At 37.6% G+C, this 22,126-nt stretch overlaps 1 protein-coding gene across 1 annotated transcript in view; it reads right to left on the minus strand.

Moving 5' to 3' along the window:
- The window catches only part of STK32C (serine/threonine kinase 32C), a 916,526-nt gene that overhangs the window by 59,466 nt on the left and 834,934 nt on the right, over window positions 1–22,126 (minus strand). Inside the window, exon 8 of the mRNA XM_044056813.1 lies at window positions 15,042–15,167. Coding sequence (XP_043912748.1) covers window positions 15,042–15,167 — 126 coding nt within the window. The remainder of the gene's footprint in view (window positions 1–15,041; window positions 15,168–22,126) is intronic.

Below are 22,126 nucleotides of genomic sequence, written 5' to 3' on the forward strand. Positions count from 1 at the left end.
GATTACAGAGGTGGGTACAGGTTGCACTGAAAAGTATTGGGCTGAATGAATATTAGTATGATTACTTTTGGGGTAGGTGTTATTGATTGGTAGAGGATGGGTAGTACTTTGGTGATTAGAGCTTATGTGAGGTGGAGAGTGTTTGAGTAGGTTTTGAATGCTGGAGATGAAGTGGGTGTTAAAGTCATGGGCAATCTGTTGTGGAGTTTTCTCTGGTGTAGCGGAAGGATTTTGTAAGGTGCCTGGGTTGAGTAGAGTGGAGACTGATTTCCAGAACATTTTAGGATTATTGTTTGAGGTTGATAGTTTAGAGGAAAATAAATCTTTTTTGCCCTGCATCACTAACTTTTTTACTTTATTACGAAGTTGTTTGTAATTGAGTTCATTCTGTTTAATTCTATCTTTTAGCCATATTTTCCAAAGCTTTTTGGAAAATATGGTAATTTTGGGGCTTTCCTATTGCACATACCTATAGATTTAAGAAAACTCTGTACAATGTCAAAATGAATTTACTAAAAAGGACTGAAGTACTATCTGGTTGCTTTGAAAAAGGAAAAACTATTTCACCAGAATATTTAATGAAAGATAAGTTGGATGAATCTATTAACCAGTTAAGATTGTACATCAGTAAGAAATTAAATGCATTAGAAGATAATGAGTGAAGAACAGAACACTATTCCACCATTATATGGATATATGATTGCTATCACTGAAGGCAGACTAACGTACAAGGAAGTTAATTATAAAAAGCTATAATAATTTTGATGCAAAATTCTGGAACTTTTTAGATAGTAGTGGATTGAGTGACCAATAGTTCGTAAGAATAAAACTTTGTTACTTAAATCAATTAATCAAACTTCTTTAAGTTTATACTAGAAAGTTTTTTATGTGTAAATATATATATATATATATATATATATATATATATATATATATATATATATTTGTTACTCCCTATAAAATCTGTATGTTTAGTAAAATGACCTTTTAGTTTAGTGGAGATGTAGTAAATATGTCAAAACTGATCGGATACACTTGCTTAGGGACTGTGAAAAATTAAATGTATACTGGAAAGAGGTATACATGTTTTTAAGGGGTTATGGTCTGATAATTGTTCTTCCTTTACCTCTAAAAGTCAACAAGATTAAATGTTCTGGAGTCTTCTTGCAGTAGATAAAAAAATTGGAAATCAAACTCAGTTCCTACATTAAAAGATTGTTTTTTTTAATTTAACAGCAATAGTTTGCAAAACTGAAAAAGAAGTGATCAGAATAAAATCTATAAATCATACTAAGACTTTTAGTGGTTGGAATGAACTTGAAATCTTGCTAATAAAATACCAAGATTCTTAATGTGTTAATTGTATGGGATTACCTTGATGATTCAATATATTTCTAACACTGTATAACATTATTTGATGTTGAGTTGCTCTCTTCCTATATAGCTTGTTAAATCAACACAAAATTCTTAAAAATACATCATTTGCTCTATGGACGTGAGTATTTTCTTAAAAAGGCTTACAGAGGGCATTTCTCATACCACATAAAATGAAAATAAAATAAGGAAGAATTCCAAATCAAATAATTTTAGTTTGAAATGGATGAATATTACATTTTATGGACTATATTAGCTGTTGCAGGAAAGGTCATCAGAAGCAATAAAACTTTTAACAGCCTGTAAATGCCTTCCTTATATCAAAGTCCATCAGCATTTCATGCTATGTGCCTGTGTGTGGAAGGGGTTTAGTAACAAGATCATCTAAATATCCCAGTTGTAAATATATCTCATGTAAATATATAATGCTATCTTTCATATAGGTTCATAGGTTCATAGGTTCATACTAGGCTATCTGCCCTAGGGCATCTACAAGCCTAGCCAGAATGTGTTTGGCTTTCGCCACCCATTTTAAATTAATTTTGCTATGCCCTTTTTCGAGGTTAGTATACTGTGCCTCTGTCTAACAGTGACACAGAAGTGATACCCGGGTTAAACCTACGATCTCCCATCCACTCATCAAGATTCCTCTTGAAGAGAGTCAATGAGGGACTCTGCCTAACCTGGACTGGGATTTTATTCCAGAGTGAAGGGAGCCTCTGGGTTATGAATCTGTCCCTCCAGCATGTCCTATTTATTTCAGTGCTGAGGTTCAAGTCTCGAGCGTAGCTCGATGGGATTTGGATTTTCTGAGGTGCAGCATGTCCATTAATTCCGGGTTGGACATGGCTTTATACGTCAGGCACAGATCGCCCCTGAACAGGCGGTATGCCACTGAGTAAAGCTGGAGTTTCTTTAACCGGGCAGCATATGGCATCTGTTTGAGCCCTTTGATCCTCTTGGTGAGGTACTTTTGGGGTCTTTCCAGTTGCTGCAGGTGTCTGGAAAGGTACATCCCAAAAGGGGCATTGTACTCAATTATGGGCCGGATGAGTGATGAGTAAAGAGGCACGATGACCTCCCCTGATCTAGATGTGAATCCCTTCATGATTAGGTGGGCTATATAAAATGTTTTTCTAACCACTTTGGCCACGTGGTTGTCAAATGAGAGACTGCTATCAACTTGGGTCCCCAGGTCCCTAATTACTTCTTCTGTACTTAATGGATTACCACCTATGTGGTAATTTGTGGGCACTTTGTTTTTGCCAAAGGGGATGATTATACACTTTTGACATTGAGCTTGAGGCCATGGCTCTGGCACCAGTTGTCTGTTTCTATGAGGCCCTTTTGGTGGATGCTTGTGTCGGCTGGAGAGTCTATTATGGCGCCCAGTTTGCAGTCATCTGCGAACTTGGTCAGCCACAGTCCTTCCGTGTTGGCCTGTACCTCCGAGAAATATATACCGAACAAGAGAGGTCCCAGGACTGAGCCTTGTGGGATGCCACTTGTAACTGGTTTGGAGTCTGACATGGCTCCAGCAATTCTAACCATGTGGATTCTGTCCTTGAGACGGTTTGCAACCCATCTAGTGACATAGGGGTTTATATTTAAGCTGGTGAACTTATCTATTATGCCCGAGTGGGGTATTGTATCGAAGGCTTTTGCGAGGTCCAGGTAGGCTTTGTGGACCACCTTCCCCTCATCAATGGCCTTGGTGACTGTTTCAAAGAAATCAACCAGGTTTAAGAGGCAGGATCTGCCCTTAACAAAGCCAAACTGGGTAGGATCCAGTGTCTGTAGGTCCCCAATATCTTTATTTATGAGGTCCATGATGATCGTTTCCATAGCTTTGAAGACCAAGCTAGTCAGGCTTATGGGGCGATAGTTTCCAGGATCCATTGAGGCACCACCTTTGTGTAGAGGGACCACTGTTGTACGCCACTCTTTGGGTACATATCCTGTAATAAGGCTGAGATTGAACAGTAGTTTTATGTTTGGGTTTAGCTCTTCTTGGAGTTCATGTAGGACGCACCCTGGGACACCGTCTGGTCCCATTGAAGATGTGTTTTTTGCTTTGGAGAGGGCGGCTCTTACCTGAGCATCTGAGATGTCAGGGGGGCAGCACTCTGCTGGGATAGATATTTGCCCTTTTGGTGGGGAGGGGGGGAAGAAGTTTGCGCTGAACCTGTCAGCTAGGATGTTGGCAATGTCAGTGGGTTCGGTGTATTTTTTCTCATTTTGGACTTATTCTGAGCATATATGGGAATTCCCACCCAGGTTCCTAACATAACTAAAGAAAGCCTTGTGATTATCGTTAGTGTCCTGTGCAAATTTTCTCTCGAAGCTGGCCTTAGGCGATTTTATGAGTGTCCGTAGTTTTTTGCTAATACTGATCAGAGATGCCTTCCCTTTTTGGGATTTTGCTATATCATTTAGTAGCTTCCTCCTTCTATTGTATAGTTTGTTTATGGCTGGGGTCCACCAGACAGGACGTCTGCCTTTGGAGGATTGGGTCTTGGTTTTATTTGGGATTGCATGATCCATGCATTCCTGAAGGTGTTCATAGAATGCATTTATAAAGGATTCTGCGGTCTGGGCCGTATTTTCCACAGGCCCGGGGGCTTTGAAGGATTCCACCTTGGTTTTGAGGAGTGTGAAATTTGCTTTAGAGAAGTTTTTCACTGTGGTTTTCTGGGCAGGAGGTGGGGTTGGGATGTGAATATCCAGTGAGATTAGTTTATGGTCTGATCTTACCAGTGAGTCTGGAATATAGAGTCCCCATGTTGGTGATGATCAGGTCCAGTATGTTTTCCCCTCTTGTGGGAGTGGTAACAAGTTGTTTCATAGCATTTGAGTTTATAAATTCTAGGAACCTTTGGGCTAGGGTGTTGGAGCTAGAGTAATGCTCCCAGTCTATGTTTGGGTAGTTGAAGTCGCCCAATATAATGGTGTTTGGAGAGACCTTCATATTTTCCAGTGTTCTCAGGAAGGCCGAGTGGGGTTCCTGGGTTTGGGAGGGTGGTCTGTAGCAGGCTATAAACTGGAAGGCAGTTTTACCCACTGTTAGTTGCACATGGATAGTCTCTGATGCTTCGTGCTGTGCCACCAACCTGGAGGTGTGGGTATCTTTGACGAATATTGATACTCCCCCTCCTTTTGTGGTTCGGTCCAAGTTTTGGGGCCGAAAAGCATGGTATGAGGTATAACCTGGCAGTGCTGGGGTGCTCTCGGGAGCCTTGAACCAGGTTTCTGTTACTGCACAGATATCGATGTTCTCCATGCTAAGGAGAGTTTCGAGTGCGTGCATCTTGAGGTTTAGACTTCTGGCATTGAGTAGCATTACTCTTAGTTTCTTATCCCTTGTGATACCTATGGAGGTGGGTTTGTCTTTTGAGCCTTGCCTAAAAAAGGCACTATAGGGGTAGCAAGAGCCTTTGCCAATATCCAAAAGCCCAGGGGTGGCAGGTGCAAGCTGTCCCTAGTGAAGCATCGTGGCTTGTTGAGCATTTCATCCCAGGCTGACAGACGTTGGATCCCCTTTGAATGACACCAATACTTAAGCCAATTGTTGAAATTGATCATCTTGTCTTCATAGTGTGGCATCATTCTTGGTGAGGGTAAGATGCTACTCAAGGTCAGGGTCATACCGGCCTGGGCCACATGCTCAGAGAGCTCCTCTATGTCTCTTTTCATGTAGTCCAGGGAGGTACGTCTCAGGTCATTCACACCAGCATGGACAATGACTGAGTCATATTTGTACTTGCCTTGGAGTGACCTGAGTGCTTGTGTCATGTGGCGGATCCTAGCGCCCGACAGGCAGCTCACCGTGACCTTCTCCTTGTTCAGCCTGGTGAGCGGGACGTCAGTGTGCCTGACGACAGAGTCACCTATTACAAGTGTATCAGGTGTGTTGTTTGGCCTTAAGGGCTGTGACTGTTCGGCACACTGGCTTTGTGAGCTATGTGTTGCACGTGTTTAGTTTTGGGGTAGCGGTTGCTTGGGTGTCTGCTTTGGAGGTCTCTGCTGCTTAGGCAAATTTTTATTTAGAGCCTCCGAGTATGTTTTAGTGTGTTTATGTGTTTGGTTTGCTGTCGTGGTAGGTCTATGTGAGACTGGAATTGTAGTGAGTGTGGTTTCCTTCTCCTCCTGACTGGTTACGCCAGTACTGAGTTGAGAGAGCTTAGCCTCCAGTTTGGCTATATGGATGCATCTCTCACATGTGTTGGAATTTGTTGGGAGGAGGAGAGGGTTATCTGTGTACATGAGGCAGTTGTAACATTGCCTCAAGATTCCCAGATTCACCAGCTGGACTGGAGAGGAGATTGACAACTGACCTTTGGACATGCTAGAATAGTATTGGGAATTCCTTTATAATTGAAAAAAAAGGGCCAATGGGGAACAAGGTACTCAAGGGGAGTTTGTGAGGGTGTAGTGCTTTTAATTTTTTAGTGCTGACTTATATAATTGCTTTAGTGAGCAAGTGCCAGGTAACTTAAATGCAATGTGTTACAGGTAACTTAAATGCAAAAACGACAAACAGTAACTTTCTTTTAAGTGAAACAAGGAAATAAGTACAGTAAGCAATGCAGATATCACTAGGGATCCACAGAAGTACTGAAAAGCCGCATTTTAGGTAGTATTAGCGTTTCAGGGAAATAACAAGCAAACAAACAACAAGCATACAAACAAAGCTAGATTCAGCAGGCCTGGATCTAGTCTATGCTACAGCAAACAAGGTGTACCAATTTCAGTAAGAAACAGTTGAAATATGCAGGCACTATAAGCCTTTAACCAGAAATTCCCAGCTCAGAAGGGCAGAGTCCAGCCTCTCCTCCCACAAGAGTGCAGACCACGAACCTTCTTAATGTAAAATAACTGGCCTGAAGCCCAAGTGCTTAAACCAGAACTAATACACTTTTAGAATAACAGACACTGAGCCCTCAATCAGCATTTCCCAACTTAGAAGGATGTAAGCTACCTGTGCTGCCACCACAGTGCAGGCCACAAACTTTCCTAATGTAAAACAACTGGTCTGAAGCCCAAGTGCTTAATCCAAAAGACTTAGAATGATAGCTACACTTTAATCAAGTTACTACCAAGCAGTAGTAAATACAATTGAATACTTTAAAGAATGCCTTGATTAGTGCTCAAGTTATACAAACAAAGCTAGATTCAGCAGGCCTGGATCTAGTCTACACTACAGCAAACAAGGTGTACCAATTTCAGTAAGAAGCAGTTCAAATATGCAGGCACTATAAGCCTTTAACCAGAAATTCCCAGCTCAGAAGGGCAGAGTCTAGCCTCTCCTCCCACAAGAGTGCAGACCACGAACCCTTTTAATGTAAAATAACTGGCCTGAAGCCCAAGTGCTTAAACCAGAATTAATACACTTTTAGAATAACAGACACTGAGCCCTCAATCAGCAGTTCCCAACTTAGAAGGATGTAAGCTACCTGTTCTGCCACTACAGTGCAGACCACAAACCTTCTTAATGTAAAACAACTGGTCATATGACAAAACTTTATTTCTTTCTTGTATTTTATGCCCTTAAAATTTGTATTAAATATACATTAAAACCAAAACCATAATAAACAACATTCAGGAGCTGTCTCATTTTTCCTACTGTATTTAAATGCTTGCTGGGTGAGAAAAAATGCCTGCATATAAATCAGACAGACAAATCAAAGTCAGAGGTTTAAATTCTGATTCATATGTGACAATACGGTCTACTATTAAAACTGTGACGTGCCTGCAGTCGAACAGCATGCGTTTGAATGCAGGGGCGGCCCGTGCTATCGGACTGCCGGTCTGCAGCCCCCTCAACCTGAAAGTACAGATAAAATAAAAAATAAAATGAAAAAAAAATTTTAAATTTCGCGGACTTCGCGCATGCGCACTGCTGCTGAGACAATCTAGTGCATGGAGCATGTGCACGGCAGTCCTGATTGAGAATCATGGACAGGAGCGCTCCCACAAGTCTATGCAGTTTTAAACTGCATAGACTGCCTGGGAAAACGCGTCGGGGTCGGACTGCAATGTCGACAGTCAGGGGAAGGATCGGATTGGAGTTTGCTGCAGGGGAAGATCTCGCGACGGGCAAGGTAAGGATCTGGATTGGAGTAGAGTTCGCGACGGGCAGGGTCGGATTTGCGCGGGATTTACTTACTGGATGTATGGTGGTTTTATGGACAGGGATTTACTAGAGGACCAGGTAAGTGGAGTGTGTGTGTGGTTTTGCATTTACCACAGGACCAGGTGTGTGAGTGTGTGTGTGTGTGTGAAAATGCCTCAGGTGGGATGTACTGGTGATTAGACTCATGGTGGTGTGGTAGGGAATACCTCAGGCTTGAACCCTGTACCTTGTATGCAGGTGTTAAAGACCTGAATTCCCTACCCACCACCATTTGTAAAAAAATTGCAGATTTTTGCCTCATATTTGATCTGATCTATTCCTCATAATATCTGTGGTTTTTAAATATTGCAATGCTTGAAATTTGATGGTGCAGTGGTAGCACTGATGCCTCATAGCTATAGGTTCTTGGGTTTGGTTCTTGGCTGGGGTGCCTTCTTTGTGGGGGGGTCTGTATCTTCTCCATGTGTTTGTGTGGGTTTGCTTTTGTGTCCTCCCATGTTACAAAGACATGCCTGCATTATTTCTTCCTGGGCCTCTGCTGAGAATTGTTTTTTTTTGTTCCAAGCCAAACTGTCCTGATTAACAAATGTTAAATAAAATTGACAGGCATTTGAATTTCAGACTTCAGGTTTCTGAATGTTTAATTCCTTGCATATTTGATGGTGCAGTGGTAGTATTGTTGCCTCACAGCTATAGGTTTTCTGGTTTGATTCTTGGCTGGGGTGCCTTCTGTGTGGAGTCTACATCTCCTCCCTGTGTTTGTGTGGATTTGCTCTGGTGCCCTGTCATTTTACAAAGACGTGTCTGCAGTATTAATCCCTGGGTCTCTGCTGAAAATTGTTTTTGTTCTGTCAGCAGTAAAATTGACAGGCATTTGAATTTCAGACATCATGTTCTTCAGAATACATAGTAACACAACCTTTTTTTTCTAGCAATTTTCTAAGTTTATAAGATGAATATTTTAAATTTGTCCCTATTTTTGGGACTGTATTCCCCCATTATTGGCTTCGTCCAGGTTTTTGTGCTAAGGTTGACCGCTATGGCAAGAACTGAATTCACTGAATATGTTTGAGGGCTGTATTCCCTCATTACTGGGTTTGTCCAGGTGTTTTGTACTAAGAGGTTGACAGCTATGGTGAGAACTGAATTCACTAAATGATAGCCATTTAAGTTTCAGTCTTCCTCTCTTTTACAAAGCAGCTGATGTGGCGTAGTGGTATGTTACTCTGACTGTTTTGCTCAGGGACTTTGGCAGTAAAATGTATGGTGGTAACACAACATTTTATTCTAGCAACTCTCCAAGATTATACAAGCAATGTTTAATGTGTCCCTGTTTTTTGGGCTTTTGACCCCCCCCCCCCCAATACATTTTGGCTTTTTCCAGTTTTCTTGTGCTGTGAAGTTGGGATGCAGTTGAGTATTGAGTAGATTTTACAAGGAGCTGAGAGCTGCAGGGGAACATAAGTTTAGTGCTTTTCCTTGTTAATACTATAGCACAACAGGTTGTGTACTTGCTTTTTGATGCAGAAGGCTGTGGGTTCTACTCCCACAAGGGGTGGATGCTGCCGTACTGAGAATGTTCTCCTTGGTGAAGATACTAACTATGAGTCTGTTATCAGTTTGCCATCCATTTCCTCTTGCAATATTATTACTAGCTTATCATATTTTAATGTAATATAGGCAATTTATTCTTGAGGGGCAACAGACACTTTATTTTTCGATGAAACCATGAAATATAAAGGTGATTGCTAGCAGCAACCTCTTCATTAGTTACAGATTTCTTTAATGTGGAATTATTTAGATGACTTTTACTTCAGAGATTGTGCATATTTACTGATAATGGACTGTAGAATTGTGCATATTTACTGATAAAGGTGGACTGTAGAATTGTGCATATTTACTGATAATGGTGGACTGTAGAATTGTGCATATTTACTAATAATTGTGGACTGTAGAATTGTGTATATTTACTAATAATGGTGGACTGTGGAAGTCTGAGTAGACTTTTTATGATAAATGTTCTCAACTGGGCAGTTTTGCCATTATGGGTGCATACGTTTTGTTTCATTGCTTACTGGAAAAATGTTCAAAACAAATTTAAAACACCCTCTAACAACTGTACTGTATTGTACAAGGAATATAATTTTAGTACAATGAGGAAGGTGTATCAAAGAGCACATGTATGTTTCATATGCGAGGGGCCTATGATTTGAAAACAGCCCAAAATTAATCTTTATCTGCCACTGGCAAAATGTATTTTCTTTGAATGTGGGTTTCAATGCTGTTTCAATGAATGTGAGTTTCAAGGGCAGAGAAGTTTTAATGCTAAATTTTCATTGTGAGACTGCATTGCTTTGTTTAGCAGATGACTTAGTGTTTGTGCTGTAAAATACAAAATAAAACTTTCAAATGAAGTCCAACTCATCGTAGAAGTAAAGCAGTATGCACATTAGTGTTTATGGTAAATGGAGTGAAATAGCCAAGTAATGGTTCATTGGAATGGCTGCAGAGGCTCCATTCAACCATGATTTTGTCAGGGGGGAAGGGCAGCAAACTCAAACAGGCCCAGCTGAACTATACCTCCCAACTGTCCATATTTTCAAAGAATGAATAGATTTTTGCTTCTTATTTTTGGTTTGTTCTTCATAAAATTTGTAGTTTTCTGGCAAATCATTTAGGAATTAAGTCACTAAATAATGATACACTGAGTTTCAGACTTCATAACCTTCAGAAAAATGCATGCTAAAGTAAGAACTGTTATTCTATCAACTGTCTCAATTTATACAAGAGCAATTTTTAGTACTGTTTATATGTGCCCCCAATATATTTGGCCTTGTTCAGATTTACTGCATTAACAGGTTGAGAGGTACATGCAAACAAATTGCTTTATAGAATTAGGCATAGCCAACCTCTCAACTGTCCCCGATTGTTGGCTCAAAATGTTGCTCTTCCCCCTAATAATCCCTCCACAAAATAGCAAATTTGGAAGAAAACATGGAGGGTTTACAATTAAGAAATAACTGTAATAATCAAAGTTATAGACTACTTAGTTGAAATGTATGTAGATTCTTTTATTTTGTCAGCTGCTCAAGGTAGCAGTACTAATATTAAAGTGTCCCTTCCTTGGCAGGTTCCCAGCTGTATTGTGTGTCTATTTTATATTTTTGCATCACATTTTTGGTCCATTTTTCATAAAATTGTGTGTTTTGGCAAATTAGTGACAAATCACTAAAGACTGAAGTTAGAAAATGACAGACATTTGAGTTTCAGATTTTATACCCTTCAGAAAATTCATACTAATGCAAGACCTATTCTATTATTTTTCTAAGTTTATTAGAGCAGTATTTAAAAATTGGCCTTATTTTTGGGCCTTTGTCCCACTTCTGTGTATGGCTTTGTCCAGATTTCTTGCTCTTGAGGTTGAGAGGTATGACAAATGTGTCAGGGCCATCACAGTCAGCCAGAGACATTTCAAATTGTGACATACTTGTTGCACCCCACTTCTCCATGTAGTGACTCTGGATGTGTCCAAGCAAGGCAAGGAGTAGTTGTGTCTACCTTGGATGGGGAGGACACACTGCATAAGTACTACAGTGGCTTTTCATCTGTCCTTGATTTTGCAGAATGGTCTGGTTTCTGTCATATTTTTGTACTGTTGATTTATGCTTATTACTCAGATTTATGCTTATTACTCAAAGTGCCTGTTGCTCTGTGTTTAAGTAGCAATGCTTTAATGACCATAAGGTAAGCTTGTCTGAGATCGTAAGATGCAAGTAAGCTTTAATAAGCATACTGTTAAAGAATTGCCAACATTGAAAGCCTTTCTGTTGTTGCCATGCAGAGAATACTTGACTAGATAATGTATAAGCCTTGGGTATTAAAGGACAGGATTCCATTATTTTAAAAAGCTCATTACACTTGTTGGAGACTTCCAGTCATCTCTACAGACTTTACCCGTAAACTAAACAGAATGCCAATCATGTGTGGTCCATAACCTGTACAGTAATCCTTTAAGCAATGTATCTTGAGCTTGTTTCTTGTTTGCTTTTCATTTTTACTTTGATCATGTTTTCCCCATGAAACAAGTTGTCAGGCAGCAGGTCTTTTTGGATAAGAAACATTTTTACAAGTCGGGCATCACAGAGATTTCTACTTTCAGCATGTTACTTGGTACTTTAATAAAGCTGAATATATTATAATTAGAACTACAGTGCAAGGAGAAGTGGTTTGAGTTGAGTGCTTCTGGTTTTTCTTATACTTGATTTTAACTGGCATTCCAGTAATGTATTTAAAAGTAATTTATTTTTTCATGCCTCACAACCTTTTGTTTCCATCTAGATATTAAGTAAGCTGTCATGCAGCCAATGCATTGAAATATTTTTATTCTTCTACACTTATTTTTGTCTTGATTGGACTTTCATAATGATGGTTTGCCACCCAGGGCAGCGTATTTAATTAAAGTTAGTTTTTATGGTTTTGTGCATAGCTCCTCCCCTTTCTAGTTGACCACACCCCTTCCCCTTGACCCCACCCATTCAGCTGTCTCCTGCAGCCCCCCTGTGATTTGAAGTCACCAGCCGCCACTGTTTGAATGGCACTTTTCCAAAGGGCAGAATGCTGAACCAGAAAACAATGACTACAGTACAGCAAATGGGTATATGGATTAGGCATTTCGGGTCAACACTGTAACCAGTTGGCTGATGCAGTTTTGCAATTTCAATAGTAAGCCGACAATACAAAATGTAGTTCCAGATTTGTATAACCATAGATATTCACACAGTGGGAATGTTGTCAATATGCTTATGAAGACACATATCAATGAATCAGCACCATCTCAGAAAAGTAAGGAAGACAGGAATTTGCAGATGCCCTTGAATTTCTCTCTGTGTATTTATTTACTTAGCTTAAATTTACTTCTTCTTTTCTTAATTTCAAATTTCTTAACATGGGTAGTGACCTGGTCAGATCCGGACCATATCTCCGCAGTCTTGAAATTCCAAAAACAGAAAAAAAAAGAAAAAGAAAAAAAAAACAGCTTACCTGTAGCCCCCACACCCCCTGCTACCTAAATATACCAACTCCGAGATCGCACTACAGTGAGGAAAATGGCAAATCCCAGGTTCTGCACTATACGGCGATCCCAACAGACAGTTGTCAGAGTTTCAAAACTTCGGAGATATGGTCTCAGTCATATCATATTCAGAGTTTTGAAACTTCGGCAGTGTGATAGGGACCCACCTGTTCATATAATCCTTTTCTAGCACAACCTGAACTACTAATTGGAGACAGTAAGCAGAAAAAAAATAGAGTAAAGTATAATGTAAAATCATCAAGATATTATGCAAATCAATTTGTAATACTGAAGTTTTAACGACACACAACACTATCAGATATTAGAATTCTGCTTGGAATACTGCAGTAATGATTCAACGTTTTACATACAGTTAACTATATACATATATATATATATATATATATATACATACACACACACACACACACACACACACACACATAGGTAGTACAAAACATATGCAATGTTCACCATTTTAAGAAACTGTGCCATACAAATAACATCAATATTTTTTTAATTAACGTTCTGATCTGGAAATAATTTTTTTTGATGAAAATTCTGTAGGCATTAAAACTTATTAATTTTATTCCATTTCTTTTGAATGACATAAATAAAAGAAATAGACCAACGTTTCCAGTGTTATAGGTTGACTTTTGAATGAAGCATTTTGATATAATTGCAAAGTATTCACTTACTGTGGGGCATTTTGGATAACTTATGGAGCTCATATTGAAATATTTATGTTACCCTATTCACATTAACTGATGTATTTGGTTATGCAGAGCACAGTAACCACATTTTATCAGGGTAGTACAAAAAAGTGTTAATGTTCTTATGGAAATATTGCATATCTCCATAATTACTAGATACTAAGTAGCAGTATTTCCATTACAGTGCATTATTTATCCATAATGACAATGCATTTTTCGGTCTCTCATCATGCCTCAATAACATGTTGCACTCTCAGTCATGAAAATATGAATGCAAATATGAATAAGGGACAACAGTCATCAAGATTTTCTCTGCAGTGAATTGTAGAATAACATTTTTCCATACATCTTGCTCCACTATATGTTGATTATTATAAATTGGTAATTAATTTGGTTGTGGAAAACATCCCCCAAAATTCTATGACACTATCTTGAACTATGGATCTATACAAAGCAGGTTCTGTATATGTGAAGGAGTTAACATACTCAGTTTTAGAGATTTTGAAAAGCCAGTTAAATTTAGGCATGTTTACTTGATATTTAGATTTTGAAAAAACAGTTCACTTTAAACACATTTACTTGATATTTATGCAGCCAAATATTGAAGCAGCTATGGCAGAATGCTCACAGTCTCAAACCAAGTCAAGTTATAAATCATGCAAATAGTCAGACTTCAAATGAACAGTGAGGTGCTTTGAATATAGGATTGACTGTGATTTGTTCATTTGAAGTTTGACTACTTGCATGAGTATAAAAAGGGGGGGGGCTGAGCTTGCTTGTTTATGGTCTGATGAAGCAAATAGAAGTTTGTGAAAGTGCTTACCTGTTGTAATTTACTTGCACTAAAGGGATTTTATCTGGAAATAAGACGTGTGGATTTATAACTTGACTTGGTTTGAGACTGTGAGTACTCTGTCATAGTTACTTCAATATTTGGCTGTATTCATTCCTTTTTTTGTATCACTGAGTGGCAGTTGGGACCTTGAGGTTTGTTTTTTCTTACTTGATATTTAGTTGTTGTTCTCCTATAAGGACTGCATTTTCCTGATTTTTACATTCTGACGTTTAGTCAGGAAATCCTCACATTCTGCACTGGACACAGATGGCATTCAGAAGACATGTATAGTATATTCGTCTCCATTGATTTGACTTATTGTATAAAATATCTAGCACTGAGTTGTTGAAAAGGCTTCTGGATTTGGGGGGACAATTTCTTTTACAAATACTGAGGCAGCAGCTTCTATCTCACTGAATCTGTAGTAATGAAAGGGTTGGGAGGGTAGCTTAATGGTTAAGGTGTTTGCCTTACAAGCACAAGGTGCAGGGTTTGAGTCTCACCAGGGATAATTGGCTAGGCTTAAAATGGCTCGCAAGGGCAGTTAGCTTAGTACTAATCTATGAACCAATGGCTATGTACTGAAATTTTTGATGTTCAATTTAGTTCTTTAAATGAAGTGTCAGTAAATATATGAGTACGAATGTTCAAGAAGAGTAAAGATTCTAAATTTGTATCTTCTTGAAACCCATGTTAAGAAACTGAAATCAAGTAAGAGATGAGCAAGTCTTATCCCAACTGTTAATTAAAAAGATAAGAAGATATTTTCGGTGTCCCTGCAATCCAGTCTTTATTATCAGTTTTTAAAGTGGAAAAAAATCAGTGTCAGTCATAAAATCTTCCACTGTCCAGTGGTACGCATTTTCTTACATGGAAATACAACCTTATCAGAGTGCATACATTCTCTCTGCTTACATTTGGAACAAAGCCCGGTTCAACTTTTTTCTCATAAATTTCATCCCAGTCAACTGTAGACAAATAAGCAGCTGTCTGAATGTCAGGAAGACTGGAAAACCGATGTTCAGGATTCACAGTTAGTAACTGAAAAGAAAATACTGCAGTCATTTTATGATTTTACTTTCAGAATTAACGTATACATATTTAAATACAGCCCTGGTGTAAAGACAAGCTATTCAACATGATAAAACACATGTATTCAAAGTCATAACAAGAAACTGGAAATATTATCTTCATAAATGACAAAATCCATGGGAGCACATCTCTTAACAACATACTCTGCTACAAATATGTTATAATACAATAGGGATCAAATGATTGAAGAAATAGTACAAATGGAATAAAAGACCAAAACTAAACATTACATGGGATGAATTAAACATAAATGCCTCAGTCCAACTTCCTTCTTTTGTTATATCTTTGCCTGACTGGGCATCAATACTGACCATCAGCTCTGCCTTTTGTACCTTTTGTCAGCAACAATCTGAAGATGTAAAGGCAAGGAATATAATTAATAAAGAACCTCATGGAGTACAGTACAGAGGAGTGCTAAGTTTTGTAATTAATATTAAAGAAATATCAAGAAATATCCACTGCATGACAAAGAAATGTAGAGGAATGAATGACCTCTCACTCCATATTTACCTTAGGACAGTACTGAAGTGATCAGCTATATTGCATGGAACTTTTCCCTTTAACTGTGAATCTTGAATAATATAGCTGCTCTGGATACTGCTGGGCTTTTCATGGCACACTGAATGCAGTGCAGTCTAAAGTAACCCCATGGCAAACATGCCAAGCTGCATAGCACAATTGCAGAGTGTGAGGCTTCATACTCATGAAATACCCAGAAGTGCAAATGGCATCATGCCAAGACTACAAGCCCCCACTGAAAAACTGTATCCATTTTTACAAGTGTAGTGACTTCTTTTCCACTTGCACCACCCCACTTAGTTATCCAATAATATTATAGAAAGCAGCCATCCCCAATTTTATGTGGTCATTTCAATCAAGAATGAGGAAGAATTCCTGGACAGCACAGAATAATATGATTTTTCCAGGTGTGTTATACTCTTTTCAAATTTTCAAACTGCAGACCAGTTTTAATTCCTTATATCAATCTGCATTATGCAAATATGAAGCAGTAAGACCATACCAGTTCTACTGTATACCAAAAATCAGCTTAAGGAATTATGCATATTTATAATACAGAATCTATTTTTCTCAATTATACCTAGCCATCTTGTTTTCTTATTTGTCTTCTTAATATGTTCACCAAAAGCTTAAGTCCACCAGTATCCCTAATATCTTGCAAAAGTGAACATTTTAGGACATAAAGTATAAAAATACCTACAACAGTAGTGTCACTGTGATACAGTGCCATCATCATAAGCATGGGCTGGACATGGCTTATAAAGGTCTCCATCTAATCCATAAATAATAATACCAAAATAGGTAACATAATGACAATGAACACATTTTAATGCAATCAACATTTATACCACCAAATTGCTGATTTACAACCAAAAGATGTAAAAAAAACAGCAGCAGCAGAGAAAAATATGACAGTTTAAATTATATTTATTTCTACCTACAACACCATTTACAATTATCCCTTCAAAATATTCTGGAAAGTGAGAACTATTATATGATTGTGTTGCATTAGAAAAATATTGTTGGATTTTCTGACCAAAACTGTATAAGAACCATTATGAAACGAATCATGATAAATGAGGAAATATTTATTGAAGTGACTGCATTATATTCAAAAATACTGAAACAATATTTTCAGGTACAGTTCTTTATTTCATTAAAGACACTTATTTAACATCATTACATGTTTTATGATTGTGAGCTGCATAAGCACCATACACATTTTTATTTTTTAATATAATTTAGCAGTCTTTTTTAAACAAAAGTATTAACCTCAAATTGAGTATACATTCATACCATGTGAGTCTCCTATTATCCATTTTCATGATTTAGAGATTGCATTCACCTACTTTATTACCATCAAACACCTTCTAATACCTAGGCTATTGGTCCTTGGGATGAGTTATTTCAGATCAGTGACAATAGGGATGCAATTCACAACTGTTTAACAAGCAACCCACTTCTCAAATTGACTTTTATTGGCTCAAAAAACTTTATTATTCTTTTTTTTATCAACAAGGAACACATATATTTAATTATTATAATAATATAATAATAATAAAAAAACTGAAAATGAGGAACAAATTTTAGAATGCAATATTAAAGCTCCAATGAAACGTTAATGAAAATAATTGAACTGTATAATTTTTTTAACCATCAGAGGCAAAATTCTGTTGATAAATGTTAACAAGAGAAATTACTTTCTTCCAAGAATTGTTAGTAAATTTTTTTCAATTCACATCCAAGATTGACATTAAATATGATTAGAAACTTGGATAATCAAAAAGAGTCAGTGAATAGAGGTTTCAAAAAATCAGTTTTACACCAAAAAGGATTCAGGGTAGGGCAAAAACAAAAAAAAACATGTAACCAATCTGCATTACATCCTTGCCTACATTTCCTGTGTATGACCCAGTGTAATATGATTCCAAAATTTGACATTTAACTTTATCAAGAATTTTATAAATATCTTATAGAGTTTTGAAATTAAATTATCTACTTCTGATTTATTATATATATAATTTCATAGAAAAGATGTATTAATTTGGGATTTTCTTTAAAGTATGAGTGAGTAAGAGATAAAAACAAATCTTTGTCTCTGTGTTTTCACACTTTGTAACAATAACCAATCATCAGGTTTAAATCAAATTCCATAATAAGTTGTTGAGCCTCTTGCAACTTGATTCTTGGCAACACAGCTTTAGAAAGGGCACAGTACTATAAATGTCACACGCTTCCCATCAGCATGTATGAAGACTGCCTGGTAATCAGGACGAATATTATGTGCAAGACCTGCTTCTCCTGCAAGAATTAATGCACTGTTGGCAATCACTCATTACTAGCTGCATATTGATCTCCATCAGTATACCTTGAAAATTACAATAGGTTCAAAGATTCATACAGATATCCTTATGCTCAGCCTTGTATCTTATTTCAATGAAGACAGTTTCACTGAAATAATTTTAATCAAACAACAGTTTCATGAGGTAAGTGTTTTCAAGTTTTTTTGTTGAATACTCTCATACATTTTATGTTTGCATCAGTTTAATTTACAAGATGGTGTAATATTCTGCAGTAGTTTGTACTGGGGTTACAATTACATTTATTTGTTTTTGGGACATTAACTTCATAGAATGAATAAAATAGAGTTTCAGCATACGCAGCCTTTGTCCTTTCATTTGTGGCTGAGTGACCATGGAATTAATAAATTTAAGGAGGGGTATGTAGGGGCACAGCCCCTATGTGAGGATGGTGCCAAAAGGATTGTTTTTGATGATTTTTTTATATCTTGCTAGATATTCACTAAATTGTATCATAGTACTAGACTGTGCAGATTTTAAGCATTTCTTTCCTCACTGAAATTTCAAATGGATTTAACACTATATCACAAATAGAGTTAATATAGCTAAAACATAGTTCAGGCCCTTCAGAGCATGTGTATATGGGTACATATTACATTATAGCACTTTTAAAAGTTCAAACGTCATATGGTTGACACCATAGATCAAACTTTTAAAAGTTCAAATGTTTCAACAGAGATCTCCGTACAGTGCGGAAAGGGAAGATTTCCCTTTTCTGCACTGTAGTGCGATCTCGGAGTTGGTATGTTAAAAAAGCAAGGGGGGTGCAGGGTAGGTTTTTTCTGTTGTTTTTTTAATTTATTTTTTATTTTTTTGCTTTTCGAACTTTTAAAAGTTCGATCATATGGCTTCAACCATATGACATTCAAACTTTTAATAATTCGATAATGTAATATATACCCTGTGTATACATTCATCATCTAGGTTTTTACTTCAATCTTCAAATTACCTTTGATTTGCATCTCAATTATTTTAGTCTCTTAGCTACCAGCCATAGAAATGCTCATCTTTTAACATTAATCATTAGAAACACTATTGCAAAATGTTACATTACAGGCTATCACTCATGACTGCAATCCTTCATCAAATGTAAGAGAATCCAAATTTCACTCAACAAAATTTTTAATTTATGAATACTTCACCCAATTTGAAGTACTACTACACTTTTTTTCCAGGTCAAAGTTTTTTCTATTCACACTACAGAAATGGATTGTTTTCCTCCTTTCAGAAATAGAAAACCCTTAACCTTAACTATTGCTTCCCACTAGGTTCCTTTGTCAAAACTAAAATGTTTTTTTCTCATTATTAAAATCATCAGATTCCAGCCCTACTTTCTCTTTTTACTCAAAGCTATTTATCAGAATGCTTTAAAATTATTCTTATACTAGGTACATAAATATTCCACTGAAAATCATATCCCTTCCTTTTCTTTAAGTCTGCTTAACAACCACACTCACAAAACACTTCTAGGCTGCTTTTAGGATAATAAATATGTAGTGCATGCATCTCTCTGATTATGCACTGATATTTAAGAAAAAAAACAGATCAGTTAAGAGTTAGAATAGAATGAGACTAGACATTAACAAATGTTAAGCAGACCTGCTAAAGTTGATAAGGTTGGGTCCCATGCTAGGCAGTAAAATCTGCCAATACAGTTAACTGCAGCAGAATAAAAGATTTGAATCTGCCTGCTGACCATTGATAACATGTTTCTGATTTCCTGTTGTAAACCTAGAAAGTGACTAGAATAACAGGATGTGTGTTTGCCGGATTTACTGAAGATACAATGTCTGAACTTAAGTGTATGCCATCATTTAGTGTCATCCTCAGTAATTTGTCCAGAAAGTATGGACTTCAAGAGGAACACACCCAACATTTAAGAGAAAAATCCAGGCATTCTGTGAAAATCTGGACAGCTGAGAGGCATGGAATTTGAGTGTAAACATAAGAGACTGTGTTACACTATCTTTCTGAAGGTGCTCACTAAGTGTTTTACAGCTTTGAAAGTTGGTAAGACACTTAGCAATTGTTTTACTGTAACGTGTAGTACATGGAGCAGATAAAGCTACATGGAGCAGATAAAGCTCCATGCACTACAACAAATTATGAGCAGTTAGCTGATGTTATCCTAATACTGTGTGTTCTCCATATGGACACCAAGATTTCCCTTTTGAGCTTTGTTTTCTGTTCCTTGGAATTCATGCCCAGTTCACGTGTGAAATCCAGCTATGTGAATATAGGAAGCTTATTGCTCATTAATACAAAACTCTACACTATTTTTTTAGATCTGCCATTGCATTGCCTCTGTTCTGTTACATTGTACTACTTTTACTGTGCTTATAAATATTTTACTACTTTCTGGTTGCAATGTCATAGCTGAAAATGGACCCCTTGGATTTAGTCGTTCAAAATTATGTTTTTTAAAAAAGAAATAAAAAATAAATATTGGTGAGGTTTCAAATTAACCCTAAATGCATGAGGGAGCTGCATGACTGCATACATGCAAGATGTGTGATAGACTGACATTTCTCCCTGGACTGACCTCTAGCTTTATACCTGCTATTTACTGGGATAGGCTCTGGCTTCCTCATGACCCTGAAATGGATAAGTGAGTGAAAAAAAATGAGTGAATAAAGTTTCCAGTGAAGATACCCTTTTCTAGAAGTACAGCAAGAAAAGTAATTTAGTTATCCAAATAGGAAGTAGCCAGGTTTTATATCTGGATTAAAAAAAAAAAACAGTAATCTATGAGCAGGCAGCACTCTCCAAGAATGGCATGGTGGAATAACAATGCGACATGCTAATGATGACCACTGGCATGCATGGAATACCACTACTACAAAGGAGCTCATCAGTACTCTGTCTCTCTCTGGCACAAGGCACACTGCCTATAAAGGGAATGAGTGATCCACCACAATCAGGACATGCTCTGTTGTGCCAATATAACAGACAATCTGTACACAATGAGACATCTGTCTTGACAATGCAAATTATCAATCTGTGTAGATAGAATCATTGCGTATACTTGAGCACTGCAAAAAAGTAACATTCTGCTCACATTAAATAGTGTGTGTTTTGTCAAAAGCTGTTTAGTCACCCGTTTATGATTGATTACACGGCTGGTTGACGGGTGCCTGCGATTAAAAAATTAAAAACACAAAAGATATACCTCCAAACAAAAGCAAATACACCAAAAAGGCTTTTAAACATAGTAAAAGAAAGTAGAGGTACAGTAAGAGAAAAAATAGGGGGCTGGAGGGAGGGTAACCAGGACTGCAACAGTGAATACACTCGAACATCTACATTTATGGTAAGTGTACACAACTGTACTAAGTTCTTCGTGTTTCACTGTTGCAGTCATTACATTTGGGTAGATTCCCAAAGCTATGGTTGGGAGGATAAATTTATACAGCATTAGGACCATCAATAAGGCCCTGCAGGACAGCAGTGGCAAAGCCAGCTCTGGATTTAGAGAAGAAAGTTAAATGGAAATGCTGAGCTCCAGGTAGCAGCTTCTAGAATGTCTCTGGTAGGAACACCTCTGAGAAAGGCTGTAGAAGTAGTTGCAGCCCTGGTGGAATGAGATCTGATAACCTGGGGGATAGTTTTACCATGGTGCATATAGCAGAAATGAATACAATGGCTTATCCATTTGGAAATAGTCTGCTTTGAAATAGCCTTTCCCTCTGCCCCTGAAGCAAATGCCACCAGTAGTTGTTCAGATTTCCTTAGAGATTTTGTCCTGTTTAAGTAAAATCTAAGTTGTCTGTGTACATCCAATGAATGCAGAATCTGCTCCTCCTTGTTTTGTGGATTGGGAAAGAAAGTTGGCAAATGAATGGTCTGATTAAGAGCCACACTGGATACCACCTTAGGCATGAAGGATGGATTGGTCCTGAGGGACACCCTGTCCGCATGAAAAATAATGAAAGGCTCCACTGCCATAAGAGCCTGTAATTCAGAAATCCTTCTAGCTGAAGTGACTGCTAAAAGGAAAGCTGCTTTCCAGGAGAGAAATTTTAAGTCTGC

The sequence above is a fragment of the Protopterus annectens genome, chromosome 14.part0, assembly GCF_019279795.1.
Source record: "Protopterus annectens isolate FY-2018-M chromosome 14.part0, PAN1.0, whole genome shotgun sequence".
NCBI lineage: Eukaryota > Metazoa > Chordata > Ceratodontiformes > Protopteridae > Protopterus > Protopterus annectens.